Below are 19,627 nucleotides of genomic sequence, written 5' to 3' on the forward strand. Positions count from 1 at the left end.
ATCTTAAAGCCTCTAGAACCCAAAGGTGTCGGGGCTCGGAAAACAATATAACATTTAGAATATCTATACATACCACCACGAAAAAATAAATAGATTATTATAAATTCTATCGCCTACAGTTATACACTAGTCAGAACATTAAAAAACACAGATCATTAGGCTACGTTGGTAATGTTTAGAATGTAAAAGACTAATTAAGAGAAAATGGTTGTGAAGGGGACATATTAACGACAACATCTGGAGTAAATTAGAGGAAATAAAGAAAAACAACCGAAGGAGAAGGAAAACATTGGTGAACAAAAGGGAATACAAAGTACATTTGTACTGTTTGATACCTGGAACAACCTCGATGGAGGAAATTAAATAAAATACTGGACGATCTCACCTCCATCGTGTTTTGCTTGAAATATTGCGACTGTTAGAAAGTCAGGTTGCCAGCGACTGACTGGTTTCACCGTCAGTGTGAGTGTGGAGGTAAGTCAGGGCTGTTGCTGAAAAATAAAAGCATGCACGCTCAGTCAACTCTGCCTGATTTAAAAAAAAAAGAAGATACTACTGATGAGGATGAATTTACACAGAATCACCCTCTCACTTTTGTGCACATGCTTTCCACGTGACACCACTGACTCCAGTGTACACAAGCAAGAGAAAACCGACTCCTGGAGAGAACACAGAAAAACTTACAAAAAGGAAAAACCAAAGATTTCAAAATGTATAAATACCCTGCAATAACCATAACGACCATAGAAACACCAGCAACATGATATTAATACTCAAGGAGTTACAATCCCCTGTAACCTAGAGATGATAATCGATCACTCAGAATGAACAGACAAGCCAAAGATTACCGTTTACAGACATTATGTGCTTCTGGTGAAGTCAGTGTAATCCATATTATACTCAGTAATACATTTATTATTCTAGAGTGTGAAACAGTTTATAGCTAAAACAGACGAGCGGAGGGGTTGTGCTCTTCTCTCATTCCCTCCTCCTCCGACGTGTCGTCGGGTTAAATCCCTTTTTCAAACTCAGCGGATCCAGAAGAGTTCAGCATATTACTGTCCGATGATCAGATCTATAGAACTCGTGTTTCAGTCCAGAACTTTATTGAGTGCGTCCGCTGCAGGTTGGTTTTCTCCTCCTTTCAAAAAAAATAAAAATTATTGTCAAATTCCTCTTTATAATTAATATTCAATGTGCTTTTTTTTTTGCTTGGCTTGATCAAACGTTTTATGTTTTATAACTTTAAACTTTTTTTTAAATGGAACCTCGGACTAAATCTCCAGCCCCCTGAGTGTAAACTGAACTGACCCCCACCCGGTTCATTCTTGTGGTTGCAGCCCTTTGCAGGAACACTCAACGTGTGCACGCTGCCTCAGAGCCTTCGGGATTTTAACGTCGCCATAAACAGTCATAAAAAAAAACACCCTGAAATCAAGTTTAGGCAACTAAACATCTCACAGTGTGAAAACCTTCCATTCAATCCAGTTTTGTGCATTTAGCGATGTCTCCGCTGCCTAATGATGGAAAATTAATCTTCTAAGGGAAGTTACTGTGACCTTGAATCGTCAGCTCGAGAAAAGTGGCTTAATCCATCTGGACACATGTTAAAGAGTCAAACTTTAGTTTAGACTCTGTGGGTTTAAAATATATCTGAATTCAAACTGAATGTCGATGAAGGAACTTACTGACTCCCCTGCCCCTTCAGCAAGGCACTTAACCCCCAACTGCTGCTGCACAGGGAGACTGGTCTCACTGGGCACCTCCCAGTTTATTCTGTCAAATTAAATATGAAAAGAGAAGACGACAAAGAAAACAATCCCTGAAGCCTCCATCGCCTCACCGCTGCACATTTAACGAGGAACCTTTCAAAATAAAGGTCATGACCAATTTAAGGCAGGCGTCATGAGCTCGTGATGTCAGGTGTTTTATGACTGTTTATGATCACGGTGGATGATTATGGCAGGTAAACCTCAGGCTCAAGGACGGAAACGTTGACGTGTCACCCGCACATGTTCGACCTCTTCCTCCCTTTCAACTCAGAACCTCTCTAACGTCCGTATGAATTATTTTGTTATGATGCTCCCTCTCTCTCTCGCTGCTCTCCGAGGTTTAGACTGGCGTTGTTTTCCTGTTCAGCGTGTCTGAGTTGCTATCCCTGTCTCTCTTGGCGGTCAGTCGGTCCAGGGTTCCCACGTTGCCCCTGTCCCTCTCCATGGTGGCTGTGGAGATCTGGGCGGGCTGGGCCGGTGTGGTGGCCGATGTGGACGTGTTCAGCGGCGCTGCGTTCTGGGCGACGGCCGCCGCTGCTGCCAAGTTGGATTTGGAATGAGATGGGAGCGTACCGCCGCTTATCACCGCTCCTCCACCTCCGCCGCTTCCGCCGGAATCTTTTGGAAAGTAGTTGTGGAGTTGGTAGAGCGTGGCTCGGTCCACCGTGCCGTAGAGAGGTGGGGCGCCGCCTCCCAGGCTGCCCAGCTTGGAGTCCCTTGAGAGGGTGTACATGGAGATGTCGCCGCCGCCGCCGCCTCCGCTTCCGCCGCTGCTGGTGTGGTGTGGGTTGGGCAGGGTGGCCACAGAGAAGGGCGGGGCAGAGGGCGGCAGGCTGAAGGTTTTGGACGCACCAATGGGCGAGGTCTCCTGCGAGTGGGGCGGGTCGGTGGACCTCGAGCTGGAGCGAGAGCGCCGCCGGAAGCGGTAGCTGGGCAGCCGCAGCATGGCGTGCGTGGTGCTCTTGAAGAGGTCGGTGCGAGAGCGGCAGCGCAGCTCCTTGTTCTTCTCAATGTAGATGTTGACGGCGAGGACACCCACCATCTCGGCCAGGATGAAGGACAGGCCGCCGAAGTAGAAGGACCAGCCGTACGAGTAGTGCCACTTCTTATCCTCGTCCTTCTTCGGGGAGATGTCGCTCAGCGCCGCCGAGATGTACACGATCACTCCGATTATGTTGCTGAGGCCTGAGGGAAGACACGAGACACGTTAACCTGCAGCTCCGTTAACCTGATCTGCAGCCACACACGCAGGAATCGAACACGTGCATATCAAACTCAAAAAGCCACAAACGCCTGTGCCATACCTGCAGCCACGAAGAGAATTCCTCCGCCCAGTATAATGTTCCGTTTGCTCTTGTAGAAGCTACTGGAAGCAACGCACACTCCGCCCAGCAGGAGCAGTATGGCGCTGAGGATAGGGAAGATGCTGGAGGCTCGCACCACACCTGAGACGACAACACGGATACGTCAGTCTTTCCCCTGCGATGTCACGTTTCCTGAACTTTTCTCGGACTCTACTGTGTCTGATAAGTAAAAATACTTCTCATAAAGCACAGACGGAGTTTTTCTTGATTCGACACCATCTGAAGGTGCAAAGTTAACAGCCTCGTGACACTCCCGGGAGAAAGTGTGACAGAGACTCGCTGCAGCCGACACTACAACTTGGCTCCGGTGCAGCAGTCGTCTGTACACACGAGGCTTCACGCGGTGTTTTAAACAAGAATTTAAGATCACATCTTGGCCTGGTGGACAGGAATAGACTTTTATGTAACATACAGATGGATCATAAACTCTGTGGAGCAGCAGGTTCACGGCTGCAAGAACAGAATCTGTCGTCACAATGCAGGCGAGATGTGAAACCTCAGTCCTGAGCTGAGAATAATCCATTAGTGAAGGCTGTTCAATCCATGTGAAAAAAAAAAAAGCTTTCTGTACACCCCCAGACTCCAAACCTCATGCACCTGGGCATTCACACACTCACACACACACACACACACACTCACACACACACACACACACATACACACAAACACACACCTCCAGGAACGCTTTGCTTGAATCTGACATCCGTGCATTGATGTCCGCCCACCATCCCCTTCTGTCCTTTCTCTATCTGCGTGATGGAAACTGTGTGTGTGTGTGTGTGTGTGTGTGTGTGTGTGTGTGTTCCAGTACACACTGATCTAATGTTTCTATACAGGCCTGTGTGCATTTGTTGTTCACTTATAAATGTGTGTGTGTGTGTGTGTGTGTGTGTGTCAGTCACTCACGCAGCAAATACTCTGCAGCATCCTGGTCGTAGTCTGCGTCATCTGGGAAATGATTGATCTGGGAACACACGCCTCGCTTCAGGCCTGAAAAAAAAAGACAGTGAGGAAGAGGAGGAGAGAGTGAGGAAGAAGATGGTGGCAAGAATAGGTAGCGATATCACATGGAAGAGAGGAAGATGGGAAAGAAGACAGAACGGCAGGAATGGTGGAAACAATAAAAAAAAAAAAGAAACAGACTCATTTGTGTGCAGCATGACTGAGGGGTGGGGGGTGGGGGGTGGGGGGGTGACAGATGCTGAGAATAATTAAGAGGAAGATGAAGAGGAGGTGAAGAAGGTGAGTGACGACAGAACATGTGGAACCACAGTCTGCTGCTGTCACTGTTGAATAAAGTCAATCTGTCCAGACTGTTGTACCGGTGCTTGATTCACCTTCAGATCCTGTCGACAGATTTCATTTATTTCATTTGATTCAAACACACAAAGAAAAGCTCTTCATCGCACTTCTCTTATTCACGATAAACTAAATGCCTCCGATCGAAGGAGGACAAAGATGCCACAGGTCAAATCTTTGCGGATCTCGTTCGGTGCATGTGTCAGATTGTTAATTCCAGCTCTTCGAGTCTTATTCCACTGAACCTGTTTGTCTGGCAGCTGCAGCGACACGGGGAAACCACTGGATCAGTCAGTGGATGAGTCACCGCTCACATCTGAGCTCCGGGGCTTCACGATGAGCTTCACGGCGACGGCAGTGCGTGTCTGTACGAGCTTTAATGTAGGAAAGTGGAGGAAAAAACGAGAAGAGGCTTTGAACCGAACATTGTGGAAATCTGGAATATCTGAACTGTGCAACAACCCAGCGATGCTCGAGCTTTTACAACATCTCATTATCATGTTTACTGATGCATTATGGGAATAGCTGGTGCCGCAGATGAGTGAGCGTGGATAAGATCTGCTTGTGGCTGAGAAATTTCAGGGACGTGAGTTTTAAGGTTTTTTTCAGGCTGCTCAGGGACGTCAGCTGTTTGAATGGGCAGCAAAGTGCAGTTTCCATCAAGCCGTTGGTCCGACCTGCGGTCGCGTGGCGGTAAATGTCTGAGTCGAGGTTGAATGCAGCTCTCGAGATGCAGAAACCTGAACCAAGTGGTGCATCGCATCTCACATCATGTGACTGCGCCACTGTTGCACATCACTCATATTACATGCGTGTGAGGTGCACGGCATTTTATTGATCCAGATCTAATTTAGGAAGCAGAATAGAATATGTATGTGCCTCCTACAGCAATAATGATCTACAGTGGTAACACAGATCTATATAACACAGATCTACAGTGGTAACACAGATCTACAGTGGTAACACAGATCTATATAACACAGATCTACAGTGGTAACATAGATCTACAGTGGTAACACAGATCTATATAACACAGATCTACAGTGGTAACACAGAGAAGTGTAAAATATTTTTTGGTTCATGTTGAATCTGTCCGGCCGCCACAGTCTAGATAATAAATGGGAAACACTTCTTTACCGAATATAATTACCTTTAATTAAATTATATTATTATTATGTATAACATACGACTGAGAAAAAATAAGGTAATCTCCAAAATGAATCTCAACAAATATAAATATTAAAATATTTTATTTTAAAATGCTGAAAATGAGTAGATCATGTTCACGGGCAAAATATATCCTGTAGATATTTTATAATGTGACGACAGCGTCATCGCATTCTGATGAAACTGAATTTCTAGAGGACGGAGCGGAGACACCAGTGAGATCAGGTCCTGCGTGGTTTTCTGTGGTGATCGTCATGGTAACAGGACACACGTAGCGTCGAGTTGTGTCACGGCAACAACTGCAACTCGTCAATCCTGTGACATCGTTCTCATGCACTGGTTGAGAGTGTGTGTGTGTGTGTGTGTGTGTGTGTGTGTGTGTGTGTGTGTGTATTAATGTCAGATCTCACTGACGAGCCCCCCCCCCGCGATGACAACATGACCAAAACACACATTCGCCCCCCCGACACAGCTCCACACGTTCGGTACCTTCCAGGCAGCAGATCCTCCAGAGGCCTGAGTGGGTGAGGGCCCCGGGGTCCTTCTTGTCCTTGTTGTTGGAGTCCTCCTGGGACGAGTTGGCCGTGCTGTTGCAGATGAAGGCCCGGGCGTACAGCCAGTAGTCCGTACCGATGGCCACCGTCATCAAGGCAAAGGCGGCGAACGCCCCCATGGTGGTCAGCAGCACCTGGATCCCCCGCTCACACCACACCATCGCCGGGCGCGGGAGGAAACTGATATCTGAGGAGGAAACAGAAACTCCTCTGAAGTCGTTTATCGTGAAGGTCTGAGGAGAAATAAAAGGATCCGGACCCTGGAAACGTCACGTGGACTGTCGGTGTTCGAGGATCCATCAGCCCCGCGGTGGCGTCCTTTGTTCGATTGTCTCCACTGAGGACGTTTGTCTTTTTGTTTGACTGATAATTAGCAGGATTATGGAAAAACCTCTGGATGGTTGACCAGTAAAACTTAGTGGGAGCTTCAGAGAAGAACTCATTAATTTCAGGATCTGTTTTCCTCTTTCTTCAACATTGAGATTCAGGGAATAATTCATGATTCTCGACACGTTTACAGGACGAGCAGATCCAAATAAAAATCCAGATCTAGAGAAATTTAAACGTGGTTTTATACCAATATATTTTAAACTGATACCAAGTCTAAGGACAAGTCTGACTAAGTCTCATGAGGATGATGAGGATGATGATGAGGATGATGACTTAGACACAGGCTGATCAATAACAGATTATTGATATATGATTGGATCCATCAGCCGTGAATTTTAAAACAACTTTATTAAAAGAGGGGCCCCTTGACCGGGCCCCGCCGCCTCAGTATCTGATAGTCTAGCTGCGCCCCTGACCCTTCGACACTCGATGTCACCACTTAAACTTTTGCACAGTTTAAGAACTGAACTGAATTATTGATGCATTAACAGAATCATCGTCCCTCCCGGGCTCCTGCAGCGTGGAGCTGGTTGGAGCAGCTCGAGGGTTTGAATCGTTCCGTTATATTCTGGGTGAGCACACTGGAGCGGGTTCTAATCATAAAAAACACAACGTACACAGCCCGAGGCGGAAAAGAAACGTTGGCAGCCGGCAGAGGAACAAAATGCCGACCCCGCTGCATCAACCAAAATATAAAACAACAAACCGTGGAGGGTGGAGGACGGACCGCTGGGAGACACGGAAGAAAAGAATGTTCATTCTGTTTCCTCCTAAATATCACAACTAGAATAAAGTTAGAGAAATATTTTATATTTTCACAGCAGGTAAAAACACATTTCGATTCAAATACATATCAAATACAGATATGGGCAGAAATTGTGTTTGGAGGTCGATGATGAGACGAATAAAAAGACGTCAGAGGAGCAGGACGGAGGGACGGAGGTTTCTGAGGACGTTAATAAAAATAGGAGGGTGGAGGAGACGAGGGGGTGATGAGAGACGGAGAGGAGGGAAAGGAGAGAGGAGGACAGGGACCGGTGAACAGAGAGAAGGACGATGAAGGTAAATCGAGAAACGACAGATCTGTCGTGCTTCAGGAAATAAAACATGTGAGGAGCTTGATGGGGTGGGGGGGGGGTCCACATGTTTATATTTGTTCAGTTACTGAGATTTCAACTAATACCTAATGTGTACTTATACACTATTCTGTTTACACTGTATACATTCGTTTTTTCCTCCACTTATATTTTTTCTGTATCTCCTTACATGAAGTATTTGTACTTATAATTACTTCACTGATGTTTATTCCTCTCGCTGCTGTAACGTGTGGGACCAATGAAGAATTATCTCATCTCGAGTTAAGATAAGATGATCTTATCATAATGCAAACACTGGATCGCGGGGGGGGGGGGGGGGGGGGGGGGGGGGGGGGGGGGGGGCATCACAGGCTTTGAAAAGAATTCGGCTAATTCAATGGGCCTGTGGGCTGTTTCCATGGCAACACAAATCCCAAAATAACAGCGAGCACTGGTACTCTGACCCTCGAGGTGACCCGTCTGCTGGAATATGCAAAAGGTGATTCCCAGGGAGACATCTGGTCTCTGTCTGTAATGTGTCGACATCCACCGACGTGTCGTTTAAACGTCTGAGGAGCTGTTTCACTCCGGGTGTTTGTATGTCTGTGTTTTTACTTATGGCTCATTTAAACTTATCTTTCTCACAAATATTTGTTCCTGTCCTCAAAACCAACTCAAACATCCATCATCACAGTTTGATTTCATACGACTTTAAGGAATCTGCTGAATTGTTTGTGCATGAATGAGTAAAATCAAATATTTGTTTGTGTAAGTGTATATTACTACAGCATCTTGAGTCTCTTGAACTTAACGAGGAGCTAATCTAATGAACTGACATGTGACCTCACAACGACGTTTGATTTCTAATCTGTTAAGTCGTTAAATTGTATTTTGTATAGTTTAAAACCACGATAATCAATAAAATACATCATCATGTTCTTTCAAAATAAAACTTTTTGTTTGTCTTACGTGTGAAGCTCGAATCTTCAAATTCTTGAAATCTTGGTCGTTACTTTTATTGAGAGAAGATTTAACACGAAAAACTTTGATGGATATGGTGAATTTTTTCCCAAACTCTCACACTGAAATATTTCAAACCAGTGAAACATCCGGTTAACACATGTTGTGTAAATACATGATTCAGGTTTCAGAGCTAAAAACTGAGTTTCCTTCAGAAGACAAGAGGCGGCACAGCCCCACGTCTCCTCGCTGCTGCTCTCGATCCTGATTAGATAACGTCAATAAAGAATTGTTTTTTAATCATCTTTCTACGACTGTAGGAAAAAATAAAGAGCTGTTGTCGTCGGGAGCCACAGAGCGGAAAGACAGAAGAAGGAAAAATGAAGCGACGTTGATCACTTCAACATTTTCAATTCTCTGGAGTCGTCATGTGTCAACACCTCTGATCTGAGAACATTCAGCTCGGTTACACAAATACCAGAACACATTCATCCGAACCACCTGCCCTCCGTGCACATCTGCACTGTGTGTGTGTGTGTGTGTGTGTGTGTGCGTGTGTGTGTGTGTGTGTGTGTGTGTGTGTACACGTATGGGTGGTTTCCTGAATGTCCGTGCTTGTTTGTGTGTTTGAATGTTTCCGATCAGATGTGCATGTATATATCTGTCATGTATGTGAATATGTGTGATCAAATCCACATGTGCATCTGTGTGTGTGTGTGTGTATGTGTGTGTGTGTGTGTGTGTGTGTGTGTGTGTGTGTGTGTGTGTTACCTGGGGGCATGTTTCTGCTCTTCGCCTCCATCTCCTCTCCCCCCTGCTGCTGCTGATCTTCTTCTTCGTCGGTGAAGAGCGCTCCGTAGCCCCGGTCTGAGCTGCCTCCATCCACCGTTTATCCTTCGCTTTCTCACCCTTTACCCCTTTCCTCTCCTCTGCCGCTCCCTCTCTTCTTATCTCTTCTTTCTCTCTTCCTCCTCCTCCTCCTCCTCCTCTTCTTCTATACTCTTCCCTCTGGTATCTTTACCTTGAGCGCTCCTTCCCCTCCTTTCCAGCGAGCAGGGGATACTTCACTTGGCGTCCTCTCCTCTCATTGAATTGTCATGGCAGTGGCTGCTGAGAGAAGAAAGACAGAGGAGGAGGGTTTGGGGGGGGAGTAAAGAGCGGGTGAGAGAGAGAGTGAGAGGAAAGACAGAAAGAGAGAAAGAGTAGCAAAGGACAAGGGGAAGAAGAGCACAGAGACAGGAAAGAGTGAGAGGAGGATTTGATTAACAGACGTGACAGGAGTCCTGAAAACGGGGGACTCATGAAAACATGTTTCCTGCGTGAAGACGATGCGACGTTTGGAAAAACGAAACCAACAAACGTTTAAGACCTGATGCAGAAGAACGAGGCAAAGCGGAGAAGCTTATTTGCCTCCACGGTGAAAGAGAGAGAGAGAGAGAGAGAGAGAGAGAGAGAGAGAGAGAGAGAGAGAGAGAGAGCAACAGAAAATACAGGCGATGTGAGAGAGCGTGCTCCATCTCATTGCCATGGCAACAGTGAATTCCAAAGTCTATGGTGGAGCTAGCGAGTGTGTGTGTGTACGTGTGTGTACGTGTGTGTGTTAGTGTTAGTGTGTGTTAGTGTGTGTTAGTGTGTGTTAGTGTGTTAGTGTGTGTTAGTGTGTGTTCGTGTTAGTGTGTGTTAGTGTTAGCGTGTGTGTGTGTGTGTGTGTGTGTGTGTGTTAGTGTGTGTTAGTGTGTGTTAGTGTGTGTGTGTGTGTGTGTTAGTGTGTGTGTTAGTGTTAGCGTGTGTTAGTGTGTTAGTGTGTGTTAGTGTGTGTTCGTGTTAGTGTGTGTTAGTGTGTGTTAGTGTGTGTTAGTGTGTGTTAGTGTGTGTGTGTTAGTGTGTGTTTGTGTGTGTTTGTGTGTTAGTGTGTTAGTGTGTGTGTGTTAGTGTGTGTTAGTGTGTGTTAGCGTGTGTGTGTGGATGTAACAGCTGAGAGGATTTTACTGGGATTAAAAAAAACATGTGTGTGACTTCCATCGGGCCTGGATGTCATACATGACGAATCCAACACACACATGTAACTGGATCCACACGTTGGCATGAACACGAGGACGGAACCTTCCCAGCAGAGCCTCCGTGAGTCACTGGCTGCGGTCGCATGTTTCATCCAACTTTCCTCCTGCTGGTGTGACGGTCACCAGATCTCAGCTAAAGGCTCAAAGTTCCAACAAGCAGAAATCTGATGCTTTGCTCGAAGGCGCCTCAGCAGAACAGCTGTGCTGCTGCGACTACATTTCAACACGCAGAGTTTTCCTGAGGAGAGGATCCTCGTCAGCCCTCACGCAGGGTTCGAACCTTTCTTTTTCTTTTTGGAGGCTGGTGCCAAAACTGCCGGACGTCCAAAATCCACAGGAGCTCAGCGGGGGGGGGGGGGGGGGGTCGAGCCGCTTCACCAGCACAGAACTCAGAGACGCTTCCGACCACAAACCATCAGAGTCGCTCTTCTAATCCCTGAATGTGACATTTACAGATCTGTGAAATACGACGTTCATGCGTTGGAACACAGAACGAAAACACCGAGAACTCACGTCGTTCACACGTCGAACCACGTGCAGATGGTCCACACGGGTTCTTCTTCAGCTGTAACAACATTCTCACATCGACAGACAGAACGACTCTTTATGGATCCTTGGGGGAAATGTAGGCGTCTGGTAGCTGATAGGCTGAAGAGAAGCGGAACAGAGCGAAACAGGAGGGGACGATGAGATTAGAACGAACAGGAGAGTAAAACAAGAAGGACTGAGATAAATATTTAAAAATGATAAAACATGAAAATGTATGAAAGAAAACAAACAGAGCACCACTGAGTCTTTATGTAACGATCATCTGTTGCTCTGCTGATTCCGACGTCGCATCATAAAAACACGTGATGCTGTTTGAGAAGATCGTTCTCTCTGCGTTCTGTCGGAGAACCGCTGGCCTGGTTAAGAAACAAATCCACTAGAGGCAGCGTTGAGCTGAGAGTCTCCGACACAACAACACACCATGGTTGTGACCATCGGGACAGTTGATCTGATCAGAGCTGACGGTGACGTGGCGACGGAACAATAACGCTGGTGAGAGAACAAATATTAACACCGAAGCGGCTGCAGGCAGAATTTTAACAGTTCCAACGGAAACACGCTCAAGAATCAAGAATCGGTTCTTCACGATCAAACGGGATCATTAAAAAACATGATGGACTTTAACTCCAGACGATTATTTCGTTTTTCTGCAGATGTTTGTTTCCTCTTTCTGGAAACATTGAATTCCTCTGAGATATAAAATCAAAGGTTACAAGACTCTGAGAGTTGATGTGATCGTTTTTCTTTACTTATCGATTGTTTGACTTAAACGTTGCTGCCGTAGAATATTAAAACTACTTTACGACCCTGGTTGGCCGTTGCTGCTAAAGGCTGGATTCCTGCTCAGTGTGAGATCCAGTAAAAGACTCTCGCTCTGTTCACGTCTCCGAGAATCTCACAGATACGGAGGAAACGGAGGAAACGGAGGAAACGGAGGAAACGGAGGAAACAGAGGAAACGGAGCCGCACAATCAGAAATCACGAAGGGGCCGAGCAGCCGGTAATTCAAGTTAGTGCAGTAATCTAAATTTAAATCATCAGTAAGGCGTCAGTGAAGTAACAGGAACAGAAAGTGACGAATCAAAGTTTCAGACAGAGCTTTTTATGAGCTGCACACCAACATCGGAACATCTGACTTGTTCGTAAACTGACCTTGATTTGATCTCGTTCAGTGCAATCTTTAAATTCTCACGTTAGTAATTGAATTGCTTGTGTCTTTTCTAAATGTCCTCCAGTTGTTGATCTTCTGTTATTTTAAAGAAACATGATTTGACTCTAAATGATGAGAAACCACAGAACCGGATTTTGTCACGTCGGAGTTTTATCGGCTCATTAACACAGTCTGAGTTTTGACTGAACGCTCCCTCCAATGGTGATTAGAGGAACTGCAGCTGCACCGTGCATGAGTCAGATAGTTGCTCTCTGGGCCCCGGGGCCCGAGGCCCCTGGGACGATCTGTAAATCAGCATCAACCACACAAACACACAGCAGGAAGTCATCGTCACGACATTGTTCTTTTGTGCTCAAACCCCTTGAATTAAAAACCTGCTCTTCAGCCTGACGCTGTGGATTAATGCTCCTGCAGCAGCACACGGAACAAACAGCTGTGAGGCGTCGCCAGCGGCAACACAAACACACACAAACACACACAACACAAACACACACAACACAGAGGATGAGGGTTCAAGGACGGATCAGCTCTGCTCTGCATCATGAGCGCAGCCGCGGCCTGAATACAGAGCAGCAGCAGCAGAACCTGCTGAAGGAGGCGGCCGGAGCGTTTGAGGCCAGAGAGGGGCCACCATCGAAAACAAGGTCCACTGAGGCATGATGGGAAGAACGCTCCTGTGTTCACGCGTGTTCCCTTTGGGTCACGGCTGTTTATAGTGTAAAGTCATCACTGACGATAAATGACCACGGGACCAACACGCTGAGACTAAATATTGAAAACTACCAAAGAAATCATTTTGGTTTCTCTTTCTTCTGGTAAAATATAATATCATACACATATTTATACATTTATACATATTTATACACATTCACACATATATTTATACACATTTATACATATATTTATACATTTATACATATTCATACACACATTCACACATTCATACACATATTTATACATTCAAACACACATTCAAACACATTCTACTTGTTTAGCTTCATGTTTAAATTGTAAATCGTGGAGTCACTGTGTTGAATAAAGTTTAGTGTCATTACAGCACAAACTGAAGAAAACTTCTCTCCAGTGTATTTGTTGTATTAACGACTGAATAAATTAATTTAAATATATCAGACTAAACATTTGTTGTTGAAGCATCTTCACAGTGAACGTTGAATTTATCACATTGATTTATTTACCTCGTGAATCCTGTCCACACTGATTCTCTTCACTTTCAACACAGACACAACTGACGAAGCGACGCGCGCTCCCGCACGACTTCACCAAGGTACAACGTGTTCATGCGCAGTGCACGTGGTGCGCGCGCCTGCACAGCTGTAAACGCGCGTGCACCGGCGAAAATATCGATTAATAAGGAAATGAATTACCTTCAGGAGAGCATCATCTGCGACCACTGCTGGGGGAGGAGAGGAGAGAGAGAGGGGGGGGGGGGGAGAGAGAGGGCGGGAGAGAGGGAGAGAGAGGGAGAGAGAGAGGAAGAGAGAGGGAGAGGGAGAGAGAGAGAGAGGGAGAGTGGGAGAGAGGGGGAGGGAGGGGGAGAGGGAGGGAGAGAGAGGGAGAGAGAGAGAGGGAGGAGAGGAGAGAGAGAGGGAGAGGGAGAGAGGGAGAGAGAGGGAGAGAGAGGGAGAGAGAGAGGGAGGAGAGGAGAGAGAGGGAGAGAGAGAGGGAGAGAGAGAGGAGTGGGTTGGATGTAAAATATTTTGTTGTTGATGAGGAGGAAAGATGAATTGAAGGAGAGAAGGATGAGAACAGAGAGATAGAACCTGACGCTCCTCACAGGTTGAATAAAGAACAAGGAGGAGAATCGATCTGTGTGTGTGTGTGTGTGTGTGTGTGTGTGTGTGTGTGTGTGTGTGTGTGTGTGTGTGTGTGTGTGTGTGTGTGTGTGTGTGTGTGTGTGTCAGGAGGGGATGGACAGAGTGATGAAGACGGACAGAAGGAAATCAACGTCCAGCAGAAAGACAAACATGGAGACATGAAGTGAAGAAGAAGAGCAGATCAACATCAGAACCTCAAAGTTCCTGAGACTTTTGAAAAAACCTTCCAATGACGCAGATTTTAAAATCTACGTTCACTCAGAAGTTTTTTTTGCGTCCGGATGTTGAATGCAGAGGAAAGTATGAGTCACCATCAGACACTCGTCTTAACGATGGAGACTCCAAACGCACGTTTCATTCAGCTGCTGTGCAAAACAAACATTCAGACAAAAACTGGAGACGAATAAAAACTACACAGAACTAAAACTAAAGTTTTTTAAAAAACTTTGTGTAAAGACCTTTTGTCCTCTTTTGTCCTCTGAATAACTGAAGTGGGACAGAGCAGCTGGACGTCCTCGTCGGATCGGAGACGTTTGTCCCTGAAATGAAAAGTTCAGCTGCAGACAGACGTCACCGCATCGCTCTCGGTCCCACGGCTCGAGAGGAACTTGCAAAACTTTATAATGAGTGTTTGGGCGAGTTGTCTGGAATCACAGAGGTGGAATAAAGGTCGAGCAAAATCAAACTGGACCAGAGAATTTCGGCTGCGGCTCTGTTTGCTCTTCAAGCCTCAGGACCTCAGCTCGTCTGCAGCAGGGACGACCCGAGAGGACGTCGAGGAAGTGAAGTGAAGACACCTGCAGCAGAGTTTCACTCTCTCACGGATCAGAAGCTCCTGTCGTCTGAGTGAAAAACTTCTGATTCTGCAGAGCTCCAATAAAAAAGAGTTAAACGGTCGAAAGTACTTTATATTTTATATCTTCTATTTGTAAAACGTGTGAATCTGACGCTTGAACGTCAACAATGTTCCATCTGAAAGTAGAGTTACCGCCCTGTGGTTATGATCCCACGTCACCAGTGAAACTTCAGTTTGTACATTTATCCAGACTCATGAAGTCACCGTGACCTTTGACCTCTGAAAGGACGGTCGGTTCAAGAGGTCAGACATGTAACTGGTGAGTCCGCTGTGACCTTTGACCTCTGACGGTCGGTTCAAGAGGTCAGACACGTTACTGGTGAGTCCGCTGTGACCTTTGACCTCTGACGGTCGGTTCAAGAGGTCAAACACGTTACTGGTGAGTCCGCTGTGACCTTTGACCTCTGACGGTCGGTTCAAGAGGTCAGACACGTTACTGGTGAGTCCGCTGTGACCTTTGACCATCAAACTCTCCTCAGTTCATCTGAGAGTCCGAATGAACCTTCGTACGAAGTTTGAAGAAATGACCCGGAGATGAAAACGAGACATTATTTATAATAGTGATATAAATTCTGTTGCTATCAGTTCTACATGAACCCTTTAATAAATAAATATTAATACTAATACAGAGGAAAGGAACAGATAGTCGTCTGGGACCAGGCAAGCTTTATTGGTATGAAACTTAACGAACACACGGCTGCAGATCAAAACATCACGAGGTGATGAAATCAAACACGTATCCAGTGAAACCGGACGTAAACTTTAAAACGTTCTCTACTTGTGACAGCGTGAACAGATATTTACACCCGGGTCAGTCTGAAGAAACGTGTGCGATTAAAAAAACACGACATCAGAGCTCAGCGTCTCTGCCGCGACGCCCGTGCTTCCGACTCGTCGGCTACGTGAATGTTTCTGTGCACGTGTGAGATCACGACTCAGAGCTCGGCTGCTAAATGATTTTCTATTTCATTCTCACAGAGCGGAGATTCATAAAAGATGCTAACATCGCAGTGGCTTTGCTACACAGATTCCCCCCCCCCCCCCCCCGCGGGACTAAAAACGGCTACAAACAGCGCCCTCTGCTGGGTACGATCAATAATATGCTTATAAAACAAGAGCAAGTTCGTCTCTGTGCAACATCAGAACTTCAGTGGGAGTCAAACTGAAAAACATTCTGCAGACATAAAAAATATATAATTCATGTTAATTATAATTTAACATTTGTACTTTAGTCTTTTTGAGACACAACCTGTGTCTCTATTCAGGGGACGACTCCTCTGAGGGACGTGGTGATCGGCTGGAACTTGTCCCCTGAATCGCTGTCGCCTTTCAACAGAGCTGACGGCGAGAACGTTCTGACGTTTTGTGTAACATTAGCTGTTCTGTTGAGGCCGGACGCTCAAGCATCGGACGTCTTGTCGCTAGCTGGGACCATTTGAAGGAAACTTTGAAAACGGGACAGCGTCGTAAAACGCAGCCTACGAAGGACGCAGCAACTGACAGTTAATAAAGACGGACGACGTGGCGGCCAGTAAAGGTGAAGCCGAATCATCAGGACTGATGTCTTGCTGCAGACCTCCTCCATGTTAGTTAGAAACCTAATAATGATTTATCGGCACAGACTCTGACTCCGGATGACGCCAAACGTCCAAGAAGGCGTGTGGAGACACGTCGTCCGTCTTCTGGGTGTGTCTGAGGAAACGTCTGTTAAATTTAAAATAAGACACAGTCACTGATTGTTTACACAATTTGTTGTGACGGTTTTGGAGCTCTGACAAATCTGGAGCTTCGTTATGACAAAAACACATTTTTAAGATTTTTCCTCTTTTCTAATATTTGAAAGAAAATAAAGAAAAGGTCAAATCTCGTTGCAGTGAGAGGAGACGAAGCTACGTCACATTAATAATAGATTAAAACAGGCAGCACATTGGAATTCAAGACCATCTGTTGCTCAGGTTTTCAGTTTGCTCCCCACGGAGGCTCATGTTTATCAAAGTAAAACGTCTTCACCTCCGACAAACATCCACGATACACACTTTCCATCGCTTATTTGAAACCAGGAACAGTTCCACTTCATTTCAGTGTCACGTCCAGGAAGCACGACAACAAGCGACAAACGTCACTTCAGGAAACCGAAGCTTCATCTGTCAGGAATCACGTCGAGATGAGAAGAGAAACATTTCCACCGACGTACTTTCGTTTCCTGAATGAAATGGATTCAAACACAATCTGAACCCGGCTGTCGGACGTCTGCTCCCCCGACGTCCGCTCGCATTGTTACCGTCATATATACACACCTCCCGTCTCCATGGCAACAGCACCAACAGTCCAAGGCACCCGTTTGGATTGTGCCACCGGCGCCGACGGTCTTTTTGTCCCGTCTCCACCTGCGCTCGATGCTTTTTTCTCTTTTCAAAAAATAAGAAAAAGTCTCTCGGCCACGTCCTCGTTCCACAAAACATTCGTCCCGAAGCTTCGCTCTCGAAATACAAACAGCTTTAGAAAAGTCCTGACCTAAAACACCTAAAACATACGGAAATATTTACACTCCGCGACGGACGGGAGCGAGTTTTCATTAACTTGGAATTCAGCAAGAACGTAGGAGAGAGAAGAAGAAGAATTTCTGTACAGTTGGAGTATAAATCTCTATTTGCGGTTTATCTGCGGCTGTGGACGTAAGAGTTGTGGCTGAAGGTCGCGGTACAAAGACAAACGTTGTGAGCAATATACGAATATAATATATAATCAAGATATTATATATATATATATATATATATATATATATCGATCACAGTTGTATTTGTAATGTTCACTTTGAAACATTTCCATGGACAAGTTTGGGACGTGAAGCAAAAACAAGTTCTAAAAATAAAACAGTTTCTTTCCTGGAGAATATTCTTTGTACACACAAAATGTATAAATGAAAAAAAATGAATTTACAATTAAAACTATTGTTTTTAAATTTCTAAACATTTGCTGTTCCTTTACTTTCGGTTGTGAGACAGATAATTTCGACGAAGCTGTAAAGTAACTGAACACGAATCCTTCTGACACACACAATATATATTACACGTACATTATCGAGTACATATATTATATATGTACTCGATAATGTGTTATCGCACTGTGAAACTAATGTTGTTAAGATTTAAAGTACAATTTAATTGAGATTGTACTGTGGCACGACAGATAGAATATCGTTTGCAGTATTTGATTTGTTGTCGGACTTGAACGAGAGTTTTCTTTAGATTAATTATTTAGTTTTTACATTTATTTATAAAGTTACTGAGTTTTCATGCGGTAAACGTCCCGACCGTGTCCATGGAAAATCAAACGCATCGTAAATGTTTTCTCCTCCAGGAGATGAAGCTTCTTCAGCGCTCGGTTGGTTCGTCTGTGTATCACGACCCTGATGATCGAAGTACTCGTCAGAAAAACTACAAAAGCCTCGTCGCTGCTACTTACTCCGTCCCCCCCTCCTCCCATGGTCCCCCCCTCCTCCCACGGTCCCTCCCTCCTCCCATGGTCCCTCCCAGAGCGTTAAAGTTTTGTTTAATGTCCGTCTCCATCTCGGTGAGTCACACCTCCGCCCACCTGACGCCCCTCCCCTCTCTCCTCCTCTCCCGCTCCTTCATGCACTTACCCTCCTCCCACACTTTGAGGGAACACGGTGTGTGTGTGTGTGTGTGTTGTATTGTGATGTTTGATATAGCCCCCCCCCCCCCCCTTTTGTGTTGTCCCTCCCCTGCGTACGTAGCCTAGCACGGCGAGGCGCTCATTCGCATGTGCGTGTGATAGCGGGGCGGAGGCACGGCTGAGGGTGGCGCCGCCATGGGAAGGGACTGGGGCGGGGGCCCGCTCGGGTGGGGGTGAGGGTGACCGTGGGCGTGGGAGGACCTGGGTAAGGTGGAGGCCGGGTGAAGGGGGTGTGGATAGGAGGAGGAGGTGGAGGAGGAGGAGGCCGGCTGGAGCTGGTAGCTGGCCGCCGATGAAGGCCCGGAGGAGGAGGGCGTCGGATGGGAGCTGCTGCCGCCCTTGGGAGGCGCCTGCGAGGGCGGGGTCTGGTTGAGCTGGATGGAGATGTCGGAGGAGACGTCGGAGGCGCTGCGACCGCGCTGCGGCGGAGGCCAGGAGTCTGGGTGGAGGAACTGGCCACTGTAGTCGCTGCAGTCAGACATGCGGGGGCGGTAGAGGGCGGGGTGAGGCCTGTATAGCTCCTCCTCAGCGTAACGCTTCATGAAGAGGTAGACGGACATGACTCCTGCACCCTGGACACACAAATACACAAACACACAAACACATAAACACACAAACACACAAACACACAAACACACGACGGCATCATGTTTCTCTGTTATGTTTCTCGTGTGTTAAATCAAATTGATGTTATTTTCATTCGTTCATTTTATTTCTAGTTTTAAAACCTGTTGAGATCTTTGTTAAAGTTGTTCTTCTTACTCTCTTCTATGATTTGCTAACTTCATATGCAGCGATGTTATATTTTGTGAAACATCTTGTGGTTCTGAAAGTTGTTTCGGGAATAAAGTCTTTAATTATCATTACATTATTAATAT

General features: G+C 46.0%; 2 protein-coding genes across 8 annotated transcripts in view; both read right to left on the bottom strand.

Moving 5' to 3' along the window:
* Positions 1-1,222: 1,222 nt before the first annotated feature.
* On the bottom strand, positions 1,223-13,814 carry LOC109643296 (voltage-dependent calcium channel gamma-4 subunit-like). 4 transcript variants are annotated; one of them, XM_069516461.1, is made up of 6 exons: positions 13,748-13,814; positions 9,354-9,692; positions 6,092-6,343; positions 4,043-4,126; positions 3,077-3,217; positions 1,223-2,957 (listed from the first exon to the last, which is right to left on the bottom strand). In XM_069516461.1, the coding sequence occupies exons 2-6, from the start codon at positions 9,382-9,384 to the stop codon at positions 2,113-2,115; spliced, it is 1,353 nt and encodes a 450-aa protein (XP_069372562.1). In that variant the 5' UTR covers positions 9,385-9,692; positions 13,748-13,814; the 3' UTR covers positions 1,223-2,112. The 4 variants fall into 4 exon arrangements, with proteins under 4 accessions (XP_069372562.1, XP_069372560.1, XP_069372561.1 ...); XM_069516459.1 differs by lacking the exon at positions 13,748-13,814 and adding an exon at positions 11,156-11,547 and having other exon boundaries at positions 9,354-9,689; XM_069516460.1 differs by lacking the exon at positions 13,748-13,814 and adding an exon at positions 11,156-11,547.
* A 2,278-nt stretch (positions 13,815-16,092) lies between these two features.
* LOC109647662 (voltage-dependent calcium channel gamma-7 subunit-like) overlaps positions 16,093-19,627 on the bottom strand; it is a 23,962-nt gene continuing 20,427 nt past the window's right edge. For all 4 annotated transcript variants that reach the window (XM_069516689.1, XM_069516690.1, XM_069516688.1 and 1 more), the window contains exon 6: positions 16,093-19,321. In XM_069516689.1, the coding sequence (XP_069372790.1) occupies positions 18,812-19,321 (510 nt within the window). In that variant the 3' untranslated portion in view covers positions 16,093-18,811. The remainder of the gene's footprint in view (positions 19,322-19,627) is intronic.

This window comes from Paralichthys olivaceus, chromosome 20 (genome assembly GCF_024713975.1).
Source record: "Paralichthys olivaceus isolate ysfri-2021 chromosome 20, ASM2471397v2, whole genome shotgun sequence".
NCBI lineage: Eukaryota > Metazoa > Chordata > Actinopteri > Pleuronectiformes > Paralichthyidae > Paralichthys > Paralichthys olivaceus.

What these genes read in the sequence shown, in the direction of transcription:
- LOC109643296 (XM_069516461.1), bottom strand. Translation starts at nt 9,384, where the DNA reads ATGGAGGCGAAGAGCAGAAACATGCCCCCAG. An exon ending in GAGCAGAAACATGCCCCCAG is followed by an intron (nt 6,344 to 9,353) that starts GTAACACACACA and finishes TTTCCTCCTCAG; the next exon opens with ATATCAGTTTCCTCCCGCGC. An exon ending in AATTCTCTTCGTGGCTGCAG is followed by an intron (nt 2,958 to 3,076) that starts GTATGGCACAGG and finishes GTCTTCCCTCAG; the next exon opens with GCCTCAGCAACATAATCGGA.